This window comes from Apus apus, chromosome 12 (assembly GCF_020740795.1).
Source record: "Apus apus isolate bApuApu2 chromosome 12, bApuApu2.pri.cur, whole genome shotgun sequence".
Lineage (NCBI taxonomy): Eukaryota > Metazoa > Chordata > Aves > Apodiformes > Apodidae > Apus > Apus apus.
Genome location: NC_067293.1, coordinates 19,993,636 through 20,017,503, shown reverse-complemented (window position 1 = coordinate 20,017,503; position 23,868 = coordinate 19,993,636). Strand labels below are relative to the sequence as shown.

General features: G+C 54.5%; 1 protein-coding gene across 4 annotated transcripts in view; it reads left to right on the top strand.

Moving 5' to 3' along the window:
- The window catches only part of STARD8 (StAR related lipid transfer domain containing 8), a 59,709-nt gene that overhangs the window by 22,841 nt on the left and 13,000 nt on the right, over window positions 1-23,868 (top strand). For 3 of the 4 annotated variants that reach the window (XM_051630283.1, XM_051630286.1, XM_051630285.1), the window contains one exon: window positions 22,466-22,537. In XM_051630283.1, coding sequence (XP_051486243.1) covers window positions 22,466-22,537 — 72 coding nt within the window. Of the gene's footprint in view, window positions 1-20,622; window positions 20,808-22,465; window positions 22,538-23,868 lie in introns of those variants that run through there. The other variant, XM_051630284.1, reaches the window with a different exon arrangement.

Here is a 23,868-nt window from a genome sequence, read left to right as displayed (position 1 = left end):
GAAGTGATGCGCTGACTGGTTTTCATTGTCCTGGTTTGTCTTTTCATTAGTTTGGTGCATTATTTGCAGGGTTCCACGGAAGGGACTGTATGTGGAGCTGTGCTCGCCTTGCTCTGCCCTGCTCTGTGCTCATCCTTCCCCTGCCCAATGCTCCCTCTGGATGCCCACCCTGAGCCCATGGGACACCGCTCCCATGGGATGCTGGGCTGTCCATCCCCCACCCCAGCTGCTCAGCTTTGCCACCCCAGCAGTGTCTGGCTGTCTCCTGTTGTCCCCTCTGCTGTGGGGTTAATAATCACCAGGCTCCCTGTGGGTTTGTCGAGCTGGTGGAAGGATCCCTTATCAGAAGAGGGCACCTGTCACCCAGTGCCAGTGACAGGCAGAGCAAACGTTAACAGCCGGCCCTGGGAACGGGCACAAACAAGTGCAGAGGCCTGGGGGACCTTCCCTGTGGGGTCTGGCTGTTTCGTATCCCACTGCACGGAGGCACATGTCCAACTTGGGTTCCCTGTGCTGTCCCTTGGCCCAGCTCCACTGTCACAACATTGTGCAGGTGTGAAACCCACCAAATCACCAGGAGAGCTTTCTTAGAGACTGAGGGGGCTGCTGTCTGCAGGGAGTGGGACACTGTGGGATGCAAGAGAAAACAGTTTGGAGTTGCACTGAGCATGGGATGTTTAGGAAAGGAGTCAAAGGTGGGGAAAGGGAGGGATCAAGGATGTTTGGGTGGGAGCAAGCATGGGAAAATAGAAGGGCAAGTGGATAAAAGGACCAGAATCAATGGGCACAAATGGCAACATGGGAGTTTTCATCTGAACATCAGGAGATGCATGTTTTACCATAAGGATGACTAAGCACGGGAACAGGTTACCCAGGGAGGTTGTGGAGTTGGCTTCCTTGGAAATACCAAAAAAACATCTGGACAGGGTCCTGACAACTGACTCTAGGTAGCCCTGCTTGAGCAGGGAGGTTGGACCAGAGGACTTCCAGAGGTCCCTCCCTACCTCAACCAGTCTGTAATTCTGGCACCTACTGTGGCTTCCTGTGTCTGTCTCACAGGTTCCACTGAGATGTTCTGGTCTGATTGCTGCTGTGATGGGGCCAGGCTGTGGTTTGTTGTCACATTTGTGTGCATGGGATGCATGTCCAGGGGTGAACATCTGGATTTCCATGGACCCTGCAGCCAGGGCTTGGGCCTCCCATTGCTTAACTGGGAGCAGGAGCTTGGCAGCTCCTCCGGGACGGCCCAAGAGTCCCCATGCCGGAGCCTGGGTGTGTTGGGGATTTCCTGCTCTCTCTCTGGGGAGAAAAGCATCTGACTGCAACATGCAGTGCTGGGCCTGTGCCCTTTGGGATCAGGCTCTGATGCTCGTCTTCAGAGCTTTCTGGAGCACAAGTGATTAACACCACTAATTAAGGGCTCTGGGCTGCCTGTGCTGCCCGTGCAGGGCTGTGCTGCGGGGCAGCAGGAGATGGAACTTCTGACCTGCAGTGATGCTCAAGTACATGGTATTTTCAAAGGTGGGGTTTGAAACCCCACATGGTGGGGTTTTTATTCTCCCTGTCTGTTTTTTTCCTCCCCTTGTCCCCCCCATGAGTTTGACAAGAATATTTTTGGTGCTGTCAAGGGCACCAGTTTGGTTTCTGAATGTCCTTTTGTCTTGGGTGGCACAGAGAAGTCCCACTCTCCCCTTGTTTCTCTGCAAATGAGAACAGAAGGACTTGCCCCCCTTCCATCTCTTGCCTTCCCACCAGGGGCTGCAGGGTGGGCTGGCAGCTGCAGCTTAGCCTGGGCTGAGGCTGAGTGTGCAGGCAGAGAGGACAAGAAAGAACATTTAAAGAAAAAAGGAATTAAACCCCTCCCTAGGACTGAGGAGGAGGAAGCTTTGCTGCAGGGGAAGAGGTTTGGTTAGGGGGGGCTGGTGAAGGGTGGTTGGGGGTCAATTCCCTCTGCTGCTCCCTGTGAAACTGGAAATGGCCACGGGCAGTGGTGGGCAGAGGTGTCACGAGGCTGCAGGATGGTGACAGCCCTGACTCAGAGTGCACTTGACCTCATTTCATCAGTGTCGTTGGGCAGGGAGCAGGACGTCTGGGTGGTCAGGGCTGACCTTCCAGTTTCTTTTTCCCAGGCAGGGAATTGCCCCATGGCTTCTGTTCCCCTTCCCAGCAAACTTGCTGGGGAGTCTGTCCCTGCTGAGAGCCACCAGCATGAGCCATCAACATGCAGCAGCCTCAAGGGCTGGGGTTGGCCATGGTCTGTGCCTGTGGGATTCTCCTGGGACAGAGCCCTGGGGGCTGTGGTGGTGCATCAGAAGTAGCAAGAACTTAGGGAGTAGTAGTTCTCCCCCAGCTACAAATAATGGGCTTCTGGGAAAAAAAGAAGATAACAAGGCCTGAAGGACTTAGTGTGCCTGAGACTGTGACCAGGAGCAGATGGGTCAGTACCTGCCACCTGCCACAAAAAACCTCAGCAGCCATTTGTCCCCTCCTTTTTCTTTTTCATTCAGCATCCTTGCATCCATCTCCAAATATTTTTATCTTTGTTGGTTCTGATTTTGATCTTTTGTTGCTCATTTGGAACAGGGAACCTTTGCACAGCCTCATTAGTCCCTGTTGGGCAGGACCCTGCTGTCTGGCAGTGGCAGAGGAGGGTGCTGGTGCATCTGCTGGGAGTTCTGCGTGGGGCGGAACTGTAGAAGTGCTTTTACTCTCCCAGTGCCTCGTGTAGCAGGCACAGTGCAGTGGTGGGAGCACCCAGGGCTCCTCAGTTCTCCTGGCCAGGACTGTGCTCCCAGCACGTCCCTCGGTGCCCCCCCACCACTGCTGGGGGTGTCCACCCACACAACAGCCATCGCCAGCCCAACGGGACATCTGCTGGGTCTGCTGCAGGGGTTGCTCTTCCTTACAGCCTTCCACGTGGGCATCTCCAGAGGCCTGAGATGCCAAAATGCTGACTCAGTCACTGGATTTCCTTGCACAGCTTTTCCCAGCAGAGCCAGAGGGAGAACCCTAAGCCTTTGCACTGCTGCAGAAGTGTCCTCTTTTTGCAGAGCTCTCCAAAGCACTTGCTGCTGCTCTCCAGGATAACTACGAGCCCATCCAGGCTCTCCTCCTGCAGGGATCAGGGCTGTTCCCACCAGGTACCTCAACAGATGAGGCAAAAAAGCACAGAATGAGTAGAAATAATTTATCTTCTCAGGAGACAGGCGTGATCTCCTGCTGAACCCTCAACTTGTGCTCCGGATGGACACTTGCTCTCCAGCCAAGTGGAAGCTGATCCTGCTGCTTTCCTTTCCCACGCCCAGGGCCTGCACACACCTCTGCACCATGACTTTTCCAGGGCTGCTGCTGTTCAAGACAAGAAAAAAAAAACAAAAATAGTAACAAGCATTTTAGGCATTTTGCAGCAGCAGCTGAATTGTATCAAACTACTTTGTGCATCTGGGATGTAAAGCCCTGAGTATACATTTTTTAAGGGGCACATTCAGGGAGGCGTTGTGGTCTGGTGACAAGGAAAGGATTTTGTGGATGCAGGGAGCTGTGCTGAGCTCTCGGCTTTGTTCTGGACTCAGCTTCAGAAGAGGCTTTGCCTCGGCTTTCCCCACTGTGGAAGAGGGATAACAGAATTGTCTTCTCTGTAGATTGTGACCTGGGAATGCTCAGAGACACCAGCAGATCATGCCACCAAGTTGTATTTCTTGGTCCTGCCCAGCTACCTTTCCTCTCCAGCATCCCTGGGATGCCTGTGCCTGCTCTTTTGAGACAGCTGCCTCTCTGTCCCCTGGATTTCTTGGATTCCTCCTGTTTCCCTTTCTTCTTTCTTCGATTTTGTGTAGAGATGTTGGTATTGAATCCAGCATTTGTATTTCCTATTTCTATTTGTATCTGGCTTTGCCTGGCCAGAGCAGATGCTATCTGCTCAGGGTGGAAGCTGGGGTTGGCATTCCCAGGGCTGGTATTCCTGGGGGATTGCAGGCTGGACCAGGACGTGCATCTTTGCCATTCTCATTGCTTCTTTCTAAGGGCAGCTTCCAAGGTGGGATGCTTGGGAACTGCATTTCCAACTGCAGAATGGCTCAACAGCCTCCTCAGGGAGCCTCGTGGGTGGGGAGGGATGATGCACCCCATGGGGACTCCTGGGGAAGGGGCCAGGGTCGGGAGGGGGTGATGCAGGTGCAGCCCCCAGCCTGCCTGGCTGCGTGGGGCCTTGCAGGACTGCCAGCAATGGGAAGAGCTGGGTGAGCTCCTGTGCTGTGGGAATAGAGCCTGTGGCTGTGCAAGGTTAGGAGTGGGAGTCCCAGCCTAGAAACCTGTTTTGAGGGTCCAGTGCTTTCCGTGCCAGAAAGGCAGTTTGTATTTTGATTGAGGGTTTCAGGCCATTTTTGCTCAAGACCTGGTGATGCTGCAGAGACACAGGGACAGACACCTGGCAGGAGGCTCCTGTCACATCACCCATCCGGACCACAGGCACCTGGAAACTTTCCAGAGCCTGAGGCACGTGGGTGGCTGGATTTGCAGCAGGGACTGAAAGGGTTAAAGCTGCTTTGCACTGTGATTTTATTTATTTATTTATTTTTTTAAAAGCCATTTCCTTCATGTCCAGAGACAGTTTATTTTCTGGGCATTCTTCAGGACTCAGGGAGGTGCCTTTTCTTTAAGGCATTTCCTGTAAGCAAGTTTATATTTGGACTGGGGAGGGTGGGGAGAGGAGGTGGGTGCTGGGGAGGGTCCGGCAGCATGAGCCGAGTGACCTCAGCTTTTGGCTCCTTGTCCCAAATTGTCTGAGGTGGCAGCTGTGGGAGCGGTGGCTGCGGGGCCAGTGGCTGTTGGAGCAGCGTCCCCCCTGTCCTGACCACGGCTGGGGTGGTGAGTGTGGCTGTTGGGGACCCAAGACACTCATTTGCATGGATGGGTGAGAGCAAAGAGGATCAGAGAGCAGCTGCCATGGGTTTGGAGCTGAGGAGATCATGTGTCTCCCCTCTCATTGCTTCTCAGTAGTGATCTACGGGGGCACTGTTACATTCCTCCCTAACGTCCATAAGGTCAACATTAGGAATTTAAGGAGCAGGCAGGTTTATCTTCAGCATCATTCAGCACTGCTAACACCAGAAAGCAGCTGTCTGTCTTTGCCCAAGGAGTGGTCAGTGCCAAGAAAAGGTGACTTGCCATCTCTGCCCACCCTTCCATTACCTGCAAGACAAGTGCTGCTGGACCCCAAAATCTGACCTCTGTCTAATTCTGTTCCCTCCCCCAAGATGGCTTTGATTTCCGATAAAAACAATCAAGCAGACAGGGTAGTATGTAAGATTGTCAAAATTTACTGTGTTCTTGATGGCTTTAGTGCAGATTTCACTCTTTTCCCCTTGATATTGGGTCAGACCTGAATTCTCATGCAAAGTACCCGCTGCCCTGGGCAGGAGGTGGTGGCTGTGTTCCCCTCCAAGGCAGTGCCCCTTTTCAGGCAATTCTGCCATTGTTCCCCATGCCAAGTTTCTTCTCCCTATTTTGTTTTCTTTTTATTACTGTGATTTCCTAACATCGGAAGAGGCGAGTTATGAAACTGGAGTTATCCAAACACATCTTGTTTGAAGATAGCGTTTCATCCAGCAGATGCAGCTTCCTGCTCTGTAAATGGTTTCTATTGTTCCTCCTTGGCTCCTGGCCCCGTCTCTGCTGGGGCCACTGGTTGCATCGCTCAGATCTGGCAACCCCAGGAGTGGGGGTCCCAGCCCCAAGATGCTGCTGGCCATAGGGTGGTGTCAAAAGGCTGAAGCAGGAATGCTGTTATTCTGTAGACAGCCTCCAAAACCATCTGAGGGCTGCCTCTTTGGTGGGGTTAACAGGACAGCACGTCTGTAGTTGGCCACTGCTGCAGCCAGGGATGTACCCATTTCACAGTACATGTCCACTCTTCCAACAAGACTCTGGAGGGACCAGTTGGTGCTGGAACTTCTGGGCCACTTCTGCTGGAACACGCCCCAGATGTACGCTCTGAATATCCACCTTGATGTTATTTACCTGTGGGATCCCAAATATTTGAGCGGGATTCCAATGGCAGGGCCAGTGTCCAGCTGCCCACTGGTGACATAGGGATGGGACATGGCACAGAGAGCAGTTCCAAAATGCAGCAGTTTCAAATTCCTGTTGCAAACGGGAGTCACCTTGTGCTGGGCCATGTACAGAGATGGCCACTGGCCTGATGGGTGACGCCTGGATTGTAAGAGAGGAAGGACGCAGGGCAGAGAGGGTAAATACCTTCTGGTGGTGCTGGTGTGATGAGCATCATTCCCAGCAAAAAAAAGAAGCTGCATAATTTTCCAATCTTTTGTAGGCACTGCAGAGAGGGGGGGTTTGGAGGTGCACCCTTGGTGCCTGCTGGTGGGGGCTGCTGGTGACAACCTGGGGTTGCTGCAGGCTGGTGGGAAGCCCGGCCAGGGCTCCTGCTGGCACCTGCGGGTGTTCCTTGCACTGGTGCAGGGTATTCCTGCCAAACATGACAAGGAAAGCATTGGGAAGAGTGGAGTTGATTGTGTTTAAAGGTGTTTTGCTCTCACTGGGAGGCAGAGAGCTGAGGCTGTGTTTGCTGGAAAGGCATCAAGCCCACAGAGTTCCCTGCCACAGAGGAGGTGGAGTAAGAAAAGCCCTCAGAACATGTGCTGCATGGGGACCCATCATCCAGCAGAACTGCTTCATCTGAGGCAGCACAAGGAATGCCAAACCCTTCCCTGCTTCCGAGTCCAAAGGAATTGCCTTTGGCTGTATTTGTGCCCTGGCCTCTTTTCCCCTTGGGTTTTGCATCTCTTAAGTTTCTCTGGCTGAAACCCTGCAGAGGACTCGCAGCCAGCTTTGTAGCCGTGCAAGCTGCAGAGACACCAAATCTGTCCCTTTGGTAACTGGAAAAATGCCAGCTGCCAGTTAGCCCTGGCTTTAAATGTTTGATCCAGACAGCAGAAAATTGTGCCTTGCTTTTTCCCATTGGATGGTTAAAGAGGAAATGGGCCTGAAGAAAATAGCAAGCAGCTTCTTGTGTAGCTGCTGCAGATATGCCTGATGGGTTTGTTGGTGGAACATGTGGCTGGGCCTACTTCCCGTTGTGCTGCTGAACTGGGGGTGGTGGGTGGCATCAGTGTTTTGATGGTGAAAAGCTGTAAGTCCCACTTTGCAGCACAGATGTGGCTGCTGGGGCAGGGAGGGGACAGCCCCTCCTCTCTGCTGGTGTGGTCACAATTGCTGTCCTTCAAGACCCCCATCATGAAAACAAACCTGCACTGTTGGGTTTGTTAATTCTCTAAGGTATGCTCTTAGTTCTGCTTTTCAGAGGAGATGCAAGACATGGTCCCCCAAGCAGGACACTCGTGCCTTCTCTTCCTTCCCATTGTAGACTCCCTGGTGTGGGGTGGCATGGTGCCCTGCGTGTCTGGCAGCCAAGGTCTCACCCCAGGATCATCAGGTTTCTCTGTGAGCTGCTGAGGCCTTGGGGGCACCATGGCACAGAGCCCTGGGAGAGCTTTTGGGTAAGAAGAGCTGCAGGTCCTGGTCTGGTGCTCCTCCCTGGCTGAGGGCTCTCAGCCATGCTCATGGGTGAATCCTGGTCTGCATGGTCCTCTGCTCCACTGCTGCTCTTCTCAGGGTTCCTCACCAGCATGAGGACACAGAGATGAAGCTGTGTCGTAACTGGGAGTCCCCTTGCATGTGTTCCACCAGGCATGACCACATCCTTGCCCTGCAGCTGCTCTGGTATGCAAGTTAGAAGAGGTGAGCAAGGTGCCCACGTTATCCCTTGTCCTGTCCTCCCTGATTGGTCCCCAGATGCTGGGAGAGGTCCTTGTGGTGGTGCAGGACATGTAGCATGGGGTCAAAGAAGTGGTCAGGAAAGAAGACAGTCAGAGCTGGCTGGGGAGCCGAAGCTTTCATGCCCCAGGACACAGACGCTCCGAGCTGTGACCTTGGAAGGCAGCACGTGGCTCTGGATTCTGGGCAGTGGGGCGGGTCGACAGGCTGGGACTTGGCTGGAGGGGAATTTTGGGTGGATTGCCTTTCTCTGCGGGCAGAGCCTGTTCCGAGAGGTGCTGGGTGTGCCTGGAGCTCTTCCTCTGCTGCAGGAACCCACGCTGGGGTCACGTCGTCCCGGGGGCCCCGCCAGCCCTGCTCCCTGCGCCCGCTCTCCTCCTCCGTGGCTTTGCCTGAGGAGCGGTGATTTTGGACAATTAATTCGTTATTTACCTTTTACTTTTGCATGAATGGAGGGTGTTTTTGTGAGCACTCGTCAGGGGACGTGGGGCCGCAGGTGTTTGCCCGTCGATGAGGTTGTGCAGCGCGGCTGCCGGAAGCAGCGCGGAGCACTTGGCAGCAGCGGCGCCGCTTGACGCTTTTCCTTCCTGCCCCTTCTGGGCTGTGCAAACCCTGCCCCAGCCCCTGGCTCTGCAGCACCAGCCCCCACCTCTGCCCCTTCCCGCAGGGCTCTGCTTTGGGCTGGTGTCTCTCCCTTTGAGGTGCTGGGTCGGTCCTCACCTTCTCTGCTTCTCGGGCTCCAGCCCTCAGAGAAGGTAGATGAGGGGGTCAGAAGTCTCAGCGATTGGTGTTTGATAAGGTTCTCTGACATCTTATCTTCAGTCTCCATAGAGAGGAGGAAAACATGGTGAATTAAGAATATCTTGGCAGGGCCAGCCCTTCCCAGGGTCCTGCCTCATGGGACCTGAAGCCTCGTTATTGCAAATTAACCGATCTGCCCCATGAGGAAAGGCTGAGAGAGCTGGGGCTGTTCAGCCTGGAGGAGAGGAGACTGAGGGGGGGTCTCATAAATATCTATTAATATCTACAGGGGGTATCAGGAGAGTGGGACCAGACTCTTTTCCACAGTGTCCTGTGACAGATCAAGGGGCAATGGGCACAAGATGGAGCACAGGAGGGTCAAGTTAAACATAAGGGAAAAACGTCTTTACTCTGAGAGTAACAGAGCCTGGGACAGGCTGCCCAGAGAGGTTGTGGAGTCTCCTTCTCTGGAGACATTCCAGACCCTTCTGAATGTGTTCCTGTGGGATCTGCTGTAGGTGACCCTCCTCTAGCAGGGGGGTTGGAATAGATGATCTTCAGAGGTCCCTTCCAGCCCTGACCACTCCATGACTCTGTGAACACAGAGGTCCTGGGCTGTGTTGGCAGTACTGGCTGCTTTCCAGCTGCTACCCCTGGGGGTGTTACCTGCACTCTGGGGGTACAAACCACTTCTCGAGCAGAAGTTGTGCCAGGGCATGGGGGCTGTCATTCATGCCATTTCAAAGCAGGTCAGCACTTGATTTTCTAACCACTTGTGGATGCCATGTGTTAATTAATTGCTTGGAGTCCCTTCAGAAAACATCCACGTGCGAGTCAAAAATTAGTGACTCATAAACATAGACACGGATGAGTTCTAGGAGGATGTGAGCTGATTGATTTACCACAAATGACGTTGGCCTTCAGCTCAAAGGTAGAAGTTTTCTGAGGCAAAGTTTTCCTCAGAAAAGCCAACAGGAGAATTGCCGCACTCTAGGGACACTGAGAAGTAATGTTTGCTTGGGAAGATACAGACACTTTAAAATGTTGTTCTGAAAGACACAAAGATGACTGCTGGGGACCTTTACATGCCTAAATGCTGCTGTGCAAAGCAGTGTGGGACTGAGGGGACCTGGGGGCTCCAAGAGCAGGCAGCCCCTCTGGGGTGTGGGGACAATGCTGCTGAGGTCCCTCAACCCTGCCACACGTGGGCATGTGGGCTTCAAGCCCTGCAGAGGGCTCGTCCTGCGTGGTTTCCACAAGCCCAGAAGACCTGAGCGAGCACTGGAACAGCTTTGGTACTCCTGCCCCAAAAGGATGGGCCGAGTGGGGCTTCACCACTATGTGTGGCCACTGAAGCAGGGGTCTTCTTGGAGTGTCTCCTCCGTCTGTAATTGCAGGTGGATGTTCCAGTGTGACTGCCTTTAGGGCAGAGTTTTCCTAGCATAACCCCTGGAAGGCACTGGACATGGGCTGGAGCCTCCATCAGCCCAGTCCCCCTGAGTGACCCCCTTACTGGGAGGGGAATTTGTCTCCCCTGAGCGTCAGGCTCCTCCTTGCTGTGTCTGGCTGTGAGCACAAGCCGGACCTTTGTGCTGCTGGGGCAATACTCTGCTGGGCAAGAAAACCCCGAGGACATCTTGCTGCAACAAATCTTCACTGTCAGAGGGGCTTTCACGTGAAAGCTGGAAAAAACATGCCCGTTCCTGCCAAAAGGCGCTGCTTTGCCGGTAACTGGCCTCTGTTCTCTAATGCTGCTACTGCAAATGGTTGGCGTGTTGAATTAGGGCTTCCTGCTGTCTTCTACCCCATGAACTTCTCCTTGGCCTAACCCTGGGAATGGCTTCCTCTGCCTCCAGCCTGGCTGTCCACAGCCACCGGAGCCACTCGGATGCATTTGGCGTCATCACTTCCCTTGGGCCGGAATAGCTGGGGGTGTGAGCTCATGTGCCTGTAAATCCCTCGGAAGGCCGGGAAGTACCTGGTTGATTCATAAAACTGAAGGAGAGAGTAGTTTTAACCATCTCTCAGAAGTGCTTCCTATTGCTTACAGTAAAGGTCTGGGATTCAGGATGATCCTTTAGCTATGGAACCGTCCACCGTCTGTAGCTTCCCAGGTCCTCCCTCTGCTGTAATGGCTCTTTGGCCATGTTCCCTTAAGGCTTTGCTTGCTTCAGCTCCTCAGAACATGCCACATGACACAGAAAGGCCACTCTTTAGACTGTGTCTGGGCTATAGGTCAGTGTGTATGTGGGAAGGGACGCAGGGCTGCCCACAAGCGTGGCTGGGCTGGCTGCCCTGGTGGCAGACAGGCAGGTGGGACTGAGCCAGGTGAGCTGAGCCTGCTGTTCCCTGGGTGGATGCATGGTTTGTCTTCCACTGGGATTCAGCATCTTGACTGTCAGGCCAGCATAAGAGTCTATAATAATGCTTGAGGGCAGCTTTTGCATCCTGTTTTGTAATATTCCCTGACATTCCCCACATTCCTGGCAAGGAGACTTCTATGTTTTTTTTAAATGTTCCTTTGTCTCTTAGCAAAACTGTGACAGCCTTAAAAACTACTTCTCCAAAAGCCCCTCAGCCCGCTCTCTCCAGCCGCTGCTGTTAGGTCTGTAAAGGAAAGGAGGCCTTGAGCTTGGTCTGCAGCCCCAACACTGTCTCCATCCCACGGGGAGAGAGGAAAAAAAAAAGTAAGTGGAAGGGTCACAGACTCCTGCTTGGCTTGGGTGACCTCCATAAACCTCAGGTCTGTGCTATCTGGTTGCACCCTTCTCCCAAGGTTTCACTTTGACCTCCATGTTTTTGTGATGATTATGGGCTCCTTGGCTGTGCTTTCATCACCACTGCAACCTATCTGGAGGGTGCTGGGTTTGGAGAAGAACTTTGGAGAAGGCAGAAGTCACCACAGTGGTCCTTGGGTTGGTGTCCTACCTCTGGTGCTGGCCTCTTGTGTCTTACCTACTGGGGTGTGAGGAAGGAAGCTGAGGGCTGGGTGAGCTAAATCCAGTGCTGGCTTCCAGCAATTCTCTCTTTGCAAGGAGGGCACTTGCTTTCAGTCCCAAGAGGATCAGCCCTTTTCAGTTCAGGGATTTCATTCCCATGCTACGTCAATCAGCCTCGTGTGCTCCCTGAGCAGCGTGAGTGGGGTGTGTGTTGCGAGCTGCACCAGGCAGCTGCGGCCCCTTGGTTGGAACGTGGCTGTCGCTGGAGCCTGGCACTTCCCTGCATGCCTGGGACCTGAGATGACATTTGGAAGAGGCTTTTGACTTCTCCTGCATTGGTGGAGATGTTACAGATGGTCGCTGGTAGCTTGGATGGCCCCTGGGACAACTCCTCACCTGTGAGGAGATGCTGCTGGCAGCCGCCTGCCCTTGCTCTCACGTCTGCAGGTGTTTTCACCTCACTCCTTGCTGAGGTTTGCTCATGGATAGATTTACCAGCCTGCTCCTCTCAACTGTGCCTTGCTGCCCTTTGGACCCAGATGTCCCCTGCCAGGTCCTACTCAGCCCAGAGCATCTCCATCTCATTGTGTGAACTGTTTGTTCCAAAAGCACCGACTCGGGGAGGTTCACGTGGAGAACGTGCTTTTCATTACAGAGGCTGATCCCATGTCAACCAGAGCTTCTCACTTTGTCCTGCTGTTTCCCTCAGCTTTGGTCTGCCTGGAGAGAGGAGGCAAGTCCTGGTTGCCTGGAGGGAAGGAGCAGTCCTAGAGCAAGGCCAAGCTCCAGTGCATTGAGCACAGACCATGAAGCTGAAGAAAATGAGGCAATTAAGTTTAGATATATTGGAGAGTAGATGCTCTTGGTCTTGAACCATCTTCTTCCAGAGCTTTTAATCCTCATTGGTATCTGAGGGACTGGGAAATGTATGATGGATTCATCTTTGCTTCCAGTTTTCCAAGCCGTCCCATCTCCTGAGCATGGGGAAGGTTGTATCCTTTGCAGCTCGTTCCAAACAGCTGACCTCAGCTGAGGTCCATGGTCAGTGGTTTGGTCAAGGTCTGGTGGGATGGGAAGAGGGGTCTTGGTGGTCTCCATCACTCTCCTCCTTCCCACTAGGTCCTGCTCCCTGAGCCTGGTGCCAGCAAAACACAGCTCTGCAGGGATTTTGCTGTTGAGCATGATCTCAGTGCTTGATCTTCCTGGTTGCAATTGAAAGCTGCAGCTCATCTGGTTGGGATGGGCATCCCGTGGCCACCTGGCTGCAGCCACCTTGGTGTCCCTGCTCTGGGGGCAGTGAGCTGGTCCCAGCACTCGGGCAGGGCTTAGAGAGAGCTGCAAACAGTTGGGCTGCGAGCGTGTGTGCTCTGGCTGCCAGGAGTGAGACGGCTGCCTGGGTGGGCAGGGTTAATGAGGGCAGGGTTAATTAGCTCTGTACAGTACATCTGCATGGAAAAATCAAGAGCTGACTGCCCGTGGGAAGGTCTTTGGCTGGGAGTGCTCTCACCTCCCGTGGATGGTCCCAGGCTGGCCAAGGTGGGCGACCAAGGCGGCCGGTGGTCACGCTGAGATTTTTTTTCTGCATTTAATCCATGGTTTCCAATGAGCACAGCCAGGATGAACAGCTTCTTCTGTGGTGAGTCTGCTCGTGCCCAGCTTTGTGTTTTCACCCTGGAGGAGGTTTCAGGCAGCAACGTGCTCTCAGGGGGAGATGGGAAAGTCTGGAAAATGATCTTTTTTCTTGTCAGAGATTTCTGGAAAACAGCATTTCCTTTGTAGCGAGTCGGTTTGCTTTGGCTTTTATGCAGCAGGGTGACGGAAGGGTTAGAAAGTGTCATTTCTTTTGTTGTTAAGCTTTTTTTTTTCCTTTCCTTGAAAAACAGACCAGATTTTCCTTTAACTTTTTTTCTTTCTCTTTTTTTTTTTTTTTTTTTTTTCCTTGCAATGCTCTGTGGTCTCTTCCCTGATGGGAGTGGGACTGTAGGTGGGTGGTGGGGAGCCCTGATGAGATGAGACCCAGGGCCCAGGGTGCAGTGTGGGGGGAAGGAGAGGGGCAATGGATGGGGCACAGAACTGTCTGGTTTCACTTGCTTTGTGTGTGGCTTTTCTTTCTCTTCTCCCCACTTAAGATGCAGCAGGCATAAGAGATCTGGAGTCTTTTTCATGTTTGGGCTTATTTCTCACCAGGTCAACCACGCCAGTGGCTTTTCTGATGTCTTATTCTCTGGAGGGGCTGCAGTGAGATGTTACGTTGGATATTAGGAACAATTTCTCCCCAGAAAGGATTGTCAGGCCCTGGCACAGGCTGCTCAGGACAGTGGTGGAGTCACCATCCCTGGAGGGATTTCAGAGCTGTGCAGATGTGGTGCTGAGGGACAGGGGTTAGCAGTGCCCTTGGCAGTGCTGGGTTAACAGTTGGACTTGATGATCTTAAAGGTCTTTTCCAACCAAAATGATTCTGTGATTCCATGTCCCTGCCATGCAGAGCAGGAGGTCCAGCCTGTGGATGGTACCCTTGGGGCTCTTGCTGAGTTCCAGCAGTGCCTTGCTTTTGCTTTTTGCTAAGGAACTGTGGGATAAATGGCCAACTTGTCTGCCAACAGGCAGAAAAATGTGTTGTGATGAGATCGGCTGGAGGCTGGACATGGCTGTCAGAAGCCCAAAGATACAACAGAAGTACTCAACAACATTTTAGCTGAATTAAAATTACTGTGGGATACTGTTTGTGTGGCTTCAGAGTTGTTCAACAATCTAGCCAGGTTCTCAATATGATTATACACATGAAGGTCTGTTTTATCAGTGACTGTCACTGTGTGCAGGCTGTGGGCTGGGACTGTGGCATCTGCACACACAGGACTTCATGGTTTTAAAAACCTGAGTTTTGTGGAGGTGTCTCTGACATGGAAGGGGATTTTTCACAAGTTTGAACAGCATGTGCAGCAGTGCCAGGTGCCTTTGCTGTCACAGCTCCCTGTGGATCAGATGATGGACAGAGTCTGAGCAAAGCCTAGGCTGCTGGGTGAGGAGACCCTGCAGACAGGACGGGGATGGCTTTGGAGTCACACTCCAGGGTTTGCAATTGGAAAAGGAGAAGAATTGTTGCACAGAGCTGGAAAAATCCTCGATTCTGGCTCATTTTTGTACTGCAGCCTTTAAAAAGGGAAGAGCAGAGCCCTAGAGCAAGCCTTTGTGTCACTGCTGAGAATTTTGTGCCTGCTTCTTCCTGCGAGGACACGTGTCTGTCCCGGGGCTGTGGCAGTGGCTGCTGGTGGCTCGGGCAGCTGCCAGGCCAGTGTGATGGTTCTGGTTTGGGGCTGCAGGACGCCCAGGACAGGCAGAGGAGCCTGTGCATTCCTCAGCTGGGAACTGGGTGGGTTTGTAATTCTGCACAACATGGAAAAAGCTGCAGAAAGGCCACGAGGGAGTGTGGCTCCGTGGGGTTCCTCTGGAAACATGTGCTGGTGTTTATGCTAAATAAATGCATAAAAGCAGGAAGAAATTCCCTCGTGGATTAAGCAAGTAATTATTTTTTAATGCCTGGGTTTCAAAGCAGGAGCTGAGGATAGCTCCTGGGTGTGTAGTGCAGAAGGGACACTGCAGCAGGTTGCATTGAGAGAAGACGGGGATGTGCATCAGATGCAGATGCTGTGCTACAGAGTCAAGTGCTCTCTGCAAAGCAAGGGCTGCCACTGATCCCAGCTGTGTAGCAAAACTACTGTCATTTTCTTTCTTCCTTGGCCAGTGGTGGTGGTTTGTGCTGGGTCTCTCCCTGAGCATGGTGTAAGTGCTGTGGCAAGCAGCAGCAGGGTGCAGCAACCTGGGCTCCAACCTCAGAGCTTGCTGGAGGCAGGGATGGGCCACAGGCATGTGGTTTGTGTGGGGATGGGGGCAGTGCTCTGCCAAGCAGCTCTGGTTGTTCTCTGTGTGAGGAAATGCAGGTGCCAGCTCTCCTCAGTGAGGAGCTGAAGGCTTGGCTGACCTGTGCTGGCCCTGGGATGCCAAGCCCTGGTGCTGCCAGCACCATCAGGAGCTGGGGCACTGCTGGCATCCATCCTGGGAGACCCGAGGGATGACCAACAGGAACACAGCAGGGCCATTTTGGAAAGAGTGGGATCCAGGATGGGCAAGATGGGTCGGTTCTGTTCAACATCTGAGCAGCTGTTTTCATCTTGCTTCTCCTCCGGGTTCCCAGTCACAGAAGTGGGAGATCAGCCCCCAGAAGCCCCGGGGCAGTAGGAACACACACACATATGCCAGCATCTATTCAATACAGTAATGGCTGCATTATTAGAAGCCTTAAACAGGAGGAGACACAACTCTACTCACTTCTTTGTGTAGTGCAGAGGCTGCTGCAGAGAATTATTACATGCTTAGGTACCTTTTGAGAGGAAACCACAAGATCTGATCCAGTGTTTGGCCTTTGGGCAGGCTGTGGAAGCAGCACCAGGCTCCATGAACACAGCAGTTGTGTTTGGACAGGGCAGGCTGGGAAGGGGGAAGGCAGGTGGACCTGTAAAGCTCTGCCTTTTCACCCCACAGTTGGGTGCCATGGTTTTCTTTGAGCTGTTTGGGATTGTGCTGTGGCTTCTCAGTGAAGGGCAGGGACCTGTTGCTCCAGTGTGGTCACTCACCAGCATTGCTGGCTCCTACTGGCTACTTCAGCCATGCCAGCACCCTCTTTCCAACTCTTGTTTTCACTGGAAAGTTTCTCCCTTGCATGCAGATGTGTGTGTATAGAGGTGCAGGCAGCTCAGCAGAGTGAATACCAGCCTAGAGCCCAGGAAGGGAAGAACCAAACTGGTTCCAAAGAGAAGATGGTAACTTCACCCCAAGTCTGGGTGTGGGCAGAGGCAAGCCATTGGCCATGCTCATGCTGAAGGACCTTCTCAGGGTGGTGTGTGGGATGGGCTGGAGCTGGAGGCTCTTGCTGCCCTGAGCTTGCTTTGCCCTTGCCTTCCTCAGACCTAGACAGAGTTGTTCCTGCAGGGCTCCCTCCTCCTGCGTGGGGGGTTTGCTGCCCCACGGGTTCCTGCCCTGGCTGCGGTTCCCCTGTGGTCAGAGCAGCTGCAGAAATGCAGGTGGGGAGGCAAGGAGGACGGGTCAGGGTCTGCACCTTCCTGGCTCTTTGTTTCTGTTCTTCTCAGTGCCCTTTCCATCCCCTCTTTCCCACCAGCCATCTGCTCTGCAGCTGCAGGCTCCAGCACGGGGCGTTTAACCCCTGAGCTGCTGCAGGGCTTGTGCTCCTGGGGACAGTCTGAAGCTGGGGGCCAGGAGAAGGTGGCCTGAGGTGGCCAGAGGTCCTTTGGGACTTTGAGGAGTGGGGATGCCTATGGGAGCAGGCTCTATAACATTCTATGGGACACCCTCATAAGGAATCCTCGCCTGGTTCACCCACATCTGCTGTGTCCAGCCTGCCGTGCTGTGTGACCTAATGCCATGGAGGGGAGCAGCCCCCAGCTCCAGGAACTGGCCACATCCTCCTTCCCCCAGCTCGGTCCATCTCTGCCACCCCCAGCATGTGCAGCAGCCACCTCCAGTGCATCCTGCAGCCACCTTCACCATGTCCTGTGGCCACCTCCAGCTGGTGCACCCTGTGCCCCTTGAGCATGGGTGTTGGTTGCTCAGCCATTGGGTCTAAAATAACAGCCCAGGAGAGAAGGAGACCCTTTGCTGCTGCTGAGGATGAAAGTTGGCTTCTCTGGCGGTGAACATTTGGCTTTGTTGTCCCAGAGGAGTGAATACTGAAAGGTGAAGGAGGAGTTTTCTTTGCTTCCTAAAGTACAGAGGGTACCAATCACGTTTGCATTTTGAAAGGTGTGATGAAGCCTCATTCCTTTGGGGCTGCTGTGGCTGCTTTGGTGCTGTCTTGCAGCCTTTACTAAAGCCAGCAAAGGCTGCAAACATGAATTTAAGTTGTTCAAAGTGCCGTCTGTGGGCGTGGTGGTGTTCCCTGGGCAGATTGGGTGCAACTCCTGCCTCAGGTGCCCTCCTGCAGGGGAGAAGCTGGTTTTTGGCTGGGGAGGGTGCCCAGCCCAGCACTGGCATTGCCCTGCGCTTCTTCAGGGCCATGACCTCACAGTCACAGCCCTGCAGCAGAAAGCACGAGGTTGTCCCTGCTTCGGGTGCTGGCAGCTGTGCTTGAGCTTTCTTAGAATGGAACAAAACAGCCACGAGGCTACTGTTAGGCTCGTTTGCAGGAGAGGAAACCAAAGCTGTCACGTCCAGCGATAGCAGTGGTTACAGGCAGCCCTGGCGCTAAGCCCAGATGTGAGGGGGCAGAGATAAAGGGGGTGGAGCAGTGCTGGGGGGGCTGGGCAGGGTGACCATGAGCATCTGCTGAAGCTGGGTGCTGGGGAGGGAAAGGGGGGCCCTGGCTGGTGGCTGGAGGGCAGCTGGAAGAACTTGGGGTGATGTTTGAGGGTGATGCATGGGGTGATCCAGAAACCCAGTGGCTTGGGCAGGGAAGTGGGCAGCTTCTTGCCCAGATTGTACTGGCCAGTGCTCAGGTGCCAACACCAGCCAGCAATTTCTGTGCTGCCTCCAGGAGCGTTTTTATCCTCAGGTTTCCCCAGTGTTCATCTGCACCACTCGGGGCTGTCTGGGACATGACTGGGCAGTGGGAGGCTCTGGTAATGCCAGGGCTGGCAGTGCCACTGCAGTGCCACCCCCCTGCCTGGTGCCATCCCCAGGAGAGCCGTGCCCTTGGGAACAGACAGGACATTTTGGTGGTGGAGACATTTGAGCAATTCCTCATCAGCAATGTAGCAAGGAGCAGTTCCCAAAACCTGTGAGACCTATTTACTGCATGAAGGTTAATTATGGAAACCTGCTGCATCCAGGAGAGCATCCGGCTGCGTTTCTCATTCCTGTCTTTGTGCCGTGTCCCTGCTGGTGGCTTTGAAATCCCTGCAGTTGGCTTGGATGATGCTGGGAGCTGGCCAGGCTGCAAGCAGATAACTGGGTGTTTATCAGTGCTGAGTGCCACACGGCATGGGGACAGGGATGCTTGTGGCTGGTTGGACCTTGGCAAGGCTCTCCTGCTCCGAGAACCTCGGGTGGTGTGGGCAGTGAGCCCTGGCTATGGCTCCAGCCCCAGCTGAGCTCTGGGAACCTCATCTGAGCATGCTGGGAGGGGAGAGGTGCTGTCATTCACCATGGAGGGGCCCAGATTTGGCCGTGGGGGTGTGTTTGAGTGCTGCTCAGTTCAGAGAGGTGACGCTGATTTCAGTCAGCACAGCGCTGGGTGTAGGAGCCAGAGTTAATTCCTCTTTCCCTGGCAATGCCCTGGTCCCGGGACCTTCAGCAGCTGTAGGATACATGTTTCCCATGGGATACCTTTGTTTCAGCTCCTTCCTTTTTCAAGCAGTGAAGGTGCATCCCCCTGATTTGGGAGATGTGTCAGGGTTTTCAGTCAGTTCTGTAAAAGGGAGGCAAATATTTCTGTTTATGGACTGGGAAGGGAAGCTGGGCTCCCCTTCTGTGTATTCACTGCTGTAGGCAGCAGTTTTACTGTAAGGCAGGAATGGGAAGAAAGCACAGCAAAAAAAAAAGAAAGAAGAGCTTTCCCCTGGAGTGTGGCAGCAGAGGCCCTGAGCTGCTGCCCACGGCTGCTTTCACAGCTTTCCACTAGGCAACTGGGGGCAACTTCACGATGTGGTTTTATTTTCTCACACTAATTGGCTGTGGGGGAGTTTTTATGGGGAATTTGGAAAGTTGCTGTGAGAAGCTGGGATCCTGGGGGGGTGCCTTCTCCTTTTTTACTTTTGATTTTTTAAAGCAAAAGTGCAGAGCCAGGTGCTGGGACCTGGTTTTCCTGCCTGCAGTGGCGTTGCCCTCCCGTGTTCCGTCTCGCTCCTGTTAGAGCTTCCGTCGCACCTCGGTGGCACTTGGGCCACAGCACTTGCCCCTTGTTGGGTGCAGGAGGTGGGGAGAGCAGCTGTGGGTGCCTTTTCCTTGGGAAATGCCATCCAGCCTCAGCAGCTGCCAGAGAAGGGCAGAAGCTTTGCCTGGAGGGGATTCTCTGGTGGCTCGTAAGGGCTGTGCACCATCAGGAGCTTTTTCCAGCGACTGTGTTGATGCTGGTTCCCCCCCTGGGGATGTCAGGGTGTTTACCAAGGGCTCGTGGCACATGGGGAGGAGCTGCCTCTGAAGCAGAAGCTGTGATGAAGCAGCTCATTTCCCTGTCCAGCTGCTTTCATGAAATGGGGTGGTTTTGGGCTCCTCTGAGGTTGAGTTTGGTGTGTGATGGGAAGGTGAGTGGCTCCGTGGGATTTATCCTTTTGTTGCTTAGGGAAGTGTGGGCTCTGAAAGTGTTTATGTGCCTGTCTGTGTGCCTGCTCCTCCTGCAGTACCACTTGAATGCGATCATTTCCGCCACATTTCAACTACAGATTGCAAAGATATTAAGTTGCTACAAGCTCGTGAAAACCATTTGCTGACCAGAGGAGGGAACAAGACCCTCTTCCTGGACCTACTGAGGGATGGCTGTAGTCTGTGGTGAGTCTTTATTAGACACCAGAGAATTCACACACCTATAGATGCAGCCACATTGGAAACATTGCTGCTGCACTTGGCTGCTCTGCCTGGCTTGAGGCAGCAGAGGATCTCCAGACAGTGTCTCCCAGGAGCTCGGGGACAGGCCCCTGTGCTGCCAGCTGTCCAGAGTGGGGTTTGTGTCCCTGTCACCTTGCCCTGGCAGTGAAGGTCTGGGGGAGCTGGCAGGGAGGGCTGGGGACACAGGCAGGAGTGTTTGCCTGCCTGTCCTTTCCTGCACTTCCCTGGGAAAGCACGTCTGTGGGAAGGGCAGGCGGGTGCAGGAAGCTGGCTCCTGGGACAGGGACACTTGGAAACATTTGCTGTGCCAGTGCTTGGCTGTGGGGAGGGCACCTGCCTGGGATGGCAGGGGCCCTTGGTGGCCGTGATCCTCGTGCCTGGGCTCTGGGTGGGGGGGAATGCAGGACTCATTGCAGTGGGCAAAGTCTGGGACCTGGCTCCAGAACAGGGCAAGAAGAGGAATGGCCCCCCCGCCCCTCCGGCAGCCCTGGGAGGAGGCGGCGGAGGGGAAGGAAATGTCGTGCTCTGACTCCTCATTTCCACCCAGGCAGTGGGTGGCTGGGCTCAGCCCTGAGCAGAAGCATCCTGCTGCAGCCCTGGCTCCATCCTGCCTGCTCCCTGTCCCATCCCAGCCTGTCCCTGCTGCTCCCTGTCCCGTCCCGCCTGCTCTGTGTGGCCACACTGGGTGTCACACAGCTCCCGTGTGTCCTCTGGATGACTGCGCCGTGCCCCTCGGTGTCCTGGCCATGCTCTTCTATCAGTTCAGCCCCTCCACCATCAGGGGTAAGCTCGGCTCATGGCTCTTCTCTGCCTGCCCTTCTCTGGGGAATGCCAGGCCCATCCCTCCTGGGGGCAGTGGGTGGTCAGGATTTCATGGGGCAGAAGCAGGGTGGGAGGTTGGTGTTTCTGTTCTTGGCTAGAGGCACCTGAGCTGCAGCCTCCAGCTGTGCTGGCCCCATGGCCAGCAGCTCCACTGTGAACCATGGAGGAGCAGGGCAGAGTAGGAGGGGGTGGTGGCAGGTCTGTTGGTCATGGGGGGGAGGTGGGAAATGCCCATCCTTGGACCCTGCCCACCATGGTGAAGTGGCAGGGGTCTGCTCTCGGGAGCCATCATCACCAAAGCCCATGCACACGGACCGTGAGTCATGGTGCCCCCCAGGCTGGGTGGTGGCAGCCACAGGGTGCCTTCCCTGCAGGGGCTCTGGGTGGCTCCGGAGGGATGTGGGGCTCCACCAGGACTGGGCTGACCCTGGCAGGCTCTGGGATTAAGATCTCCAGTGGGTTTACTAGTTTTGGAACCTGCCAAGGGCAAGGAGGGGTCAGCCATGGATTTCAGGCTCAAGGCACAGTTCATGGAAGCTGCACAGTTTGGATCCAGATGCAGATGCTCATTCCAAACTTTCTTCCCAAAACTGAAGTATTTGGGTCCAGGGTTATGGCTTGATCCTGTCCTGAACTGAACTGCTTGTTTGGGGCTTTTTTTTTTTTTTTTTTTTTTAAATCTCTGCTGTATCTTTGTAATTGCAAACCCAGCCAGAGCTGTGGGCTGGGGCTGCTGGTGGTTGGTGATGAAATCGGGGTGTTTTGCTGCAATCCACTTTGGGTGGATCCAGCCTCAGGCTGGTCTGTGCTGGGTGGTGCCTCTAGGAGGGATGGGCGAGACCCTGAAATTGCTGTCACATTTTCTACACTTGAGGTCAAATGTTTGTCACCCTCAGAAGTATAAATCTCAGCAGCCCACGGGCTGCCAACACCAGGCAGCAGCTTGCTTTGGCTGCGTGAGCTTTGGGCTGTTTTGCCTCAAGTCCTGTAAATCTGAGAAATTTCCCAGAAAATAGTGCTGGTGGTTGGATGGGCTCATCCAGGCGATAGCTGAGCCGTGTGTGAGGGGTGGGAACTGGCCAGGCAGGGGGGTGGAGGAAACCATTGGGGTTTTGGTGACTGCCGGGATGAATGCCAGCTTGAAGGAAGAGGTGAGGTGGTCAGGGGTGGTGGGGAGAAGGAGGGAGAAGGAAAGGTTTCTTTGGCAGGTTTTTCTGGAGGCTGTTTGCCCTAAGCTTTGATAAGCTCTGAACTAATTATTAAAAATAAGGATCTTCCTCTCTGGTCTGGCAGAGCACTGTATTTGCTTTGGTGCATTCAGAAAGGTAACGTTTCACTGGGAGGTTAAAGTTGTGTCTTGTGGCCTCGTCGTTCCTGTTACCTCCTCCTCTCTGCCTGTGCTGCAGAGGGCAAAGCCGAGCAGCTCCTGCTGCCGTGGGCAGGGACCCCCCTGTGCCCACTGCTGCCCACGCCCCAGGGCAGGTTTGCTTCCTCTGCCTGTGCAAGTGAAACACGGGTTTGGAAGCTGCTCCCACTGCAGGAGCTGGGGAGCTGGGCTGATGGGGGAGCACTGCTGCTGCTGGGGGGGATGCTCAGGCTGGTTCTTTGCTCTCTTTCAGAAACCGAAGCCAAGAAAGCCTGTGAGTGGCTGCGGGCGGCGGGATTCCCCCAGTATGCGCAGCTCTACGAAGGTGAGAGCAGCCTCCTCCTCTGTCCTGCTCCCTGCTCCCATACCCTGTGTCTTGACCAAATACCCCGAGGGGACTGCAAGGAGAGGAGAAGATAGGGAGGATCATTTACTAATTATACGATCATGTGTTAAATAAGTCTTCAGGCTTGGCAGTGGCCTGGAGAGCCTGCATTCCTGAACTTTTCCCCTTCAGGCAGGGCTGCCAGGAGGCCAGGGGCGGCTGCTTGGGCTGGGAAGAGCCGTGTCAGCTCTTCAGGACTTCAGGGAGTGTTTGCAGAGGGTGGGAACGCAGGGGCAGCCAGCGTAGGGAACTTGGAGTGTGAGCGTGTCCTCCTGCCTCCCCGCTGGCGTGTCCTGCCCCCAAAATGCCCTTTGGCAGCAGGGTCTGCACCTTCACCCAGCAAGCCATGCCCGGGACACAGCAGGTCCCAGTGTCCAGAGCAGAGCAGGTCACCATGCCCTAAGGCTCCCAGGGTACAAGGGATGGACAGACCCCCTGACAGACCCTCTCTCACCTCATGCCCTGCAACCCATGGGGGATTTGCAGGGTGACCCTGCTTATGGGTCTTGCCTCTGGCTTATCTGGGTTTGCTTAAGACCCTTAAGCTGGGCTGCTGGTCCCTGCTGGGAGGGCAGAGGGGCCGAGGAGTGGTGGCTGCAGCCCCGGAGGGCTGGGACAATAGCGGGAAGCCGGGTCTCCGGCGGGCTTCAGGGGGGGCTATTGTTTGGCCAGGGCCTTCCACCCCCCCACCCCCACCACACGTGCGGGAGCCACACTCTTGCCCCCTGGTGATGGCTTTACAGGCTGCCTCGTTGCCTCTGGTTTCTATTTTAGGGTCTGCTCCTCACACAGCCACGTGCGGGGACCCTCCGGGTTCCTGCAGGTGACACCCAGCCCCAGGTGCTGGCCCCCAGGGCTGCTCACAGGAGGAGCGGGTGCTGGAGTCTATGAATAAACCGGTCCTTTTTCCAGCCTCTCTGAGCAAAATTTTCCACATCCTCCAAGTGTTTCATTCTGTTTTTCTCCCCAGATGGCAGGGCTCAGCACCCCCTTGGTGACTGCACTCGACAGCTTCATTAACAGCTGGGCTTAGATGCTTGTGGTTAATGGTGCAAGTCCTACATAGCTGGTCCCAGCAGAGCTGTCTCTGAGTGCATGGAGATGAGCAGGGAACAGGATGGAGGCCCTCAGGCACCACCCTCACCTACCTGACCTAGAATGAGCTCTGCCTGAAGATGCTGGGCAGGTACCACCTCTGGGTGGTCCTGCAGCCCCTGCCCCAAGGCCAGTGAGCCTGTGGAGACATGGCCCTTGAAGCATGGGGGGGGATT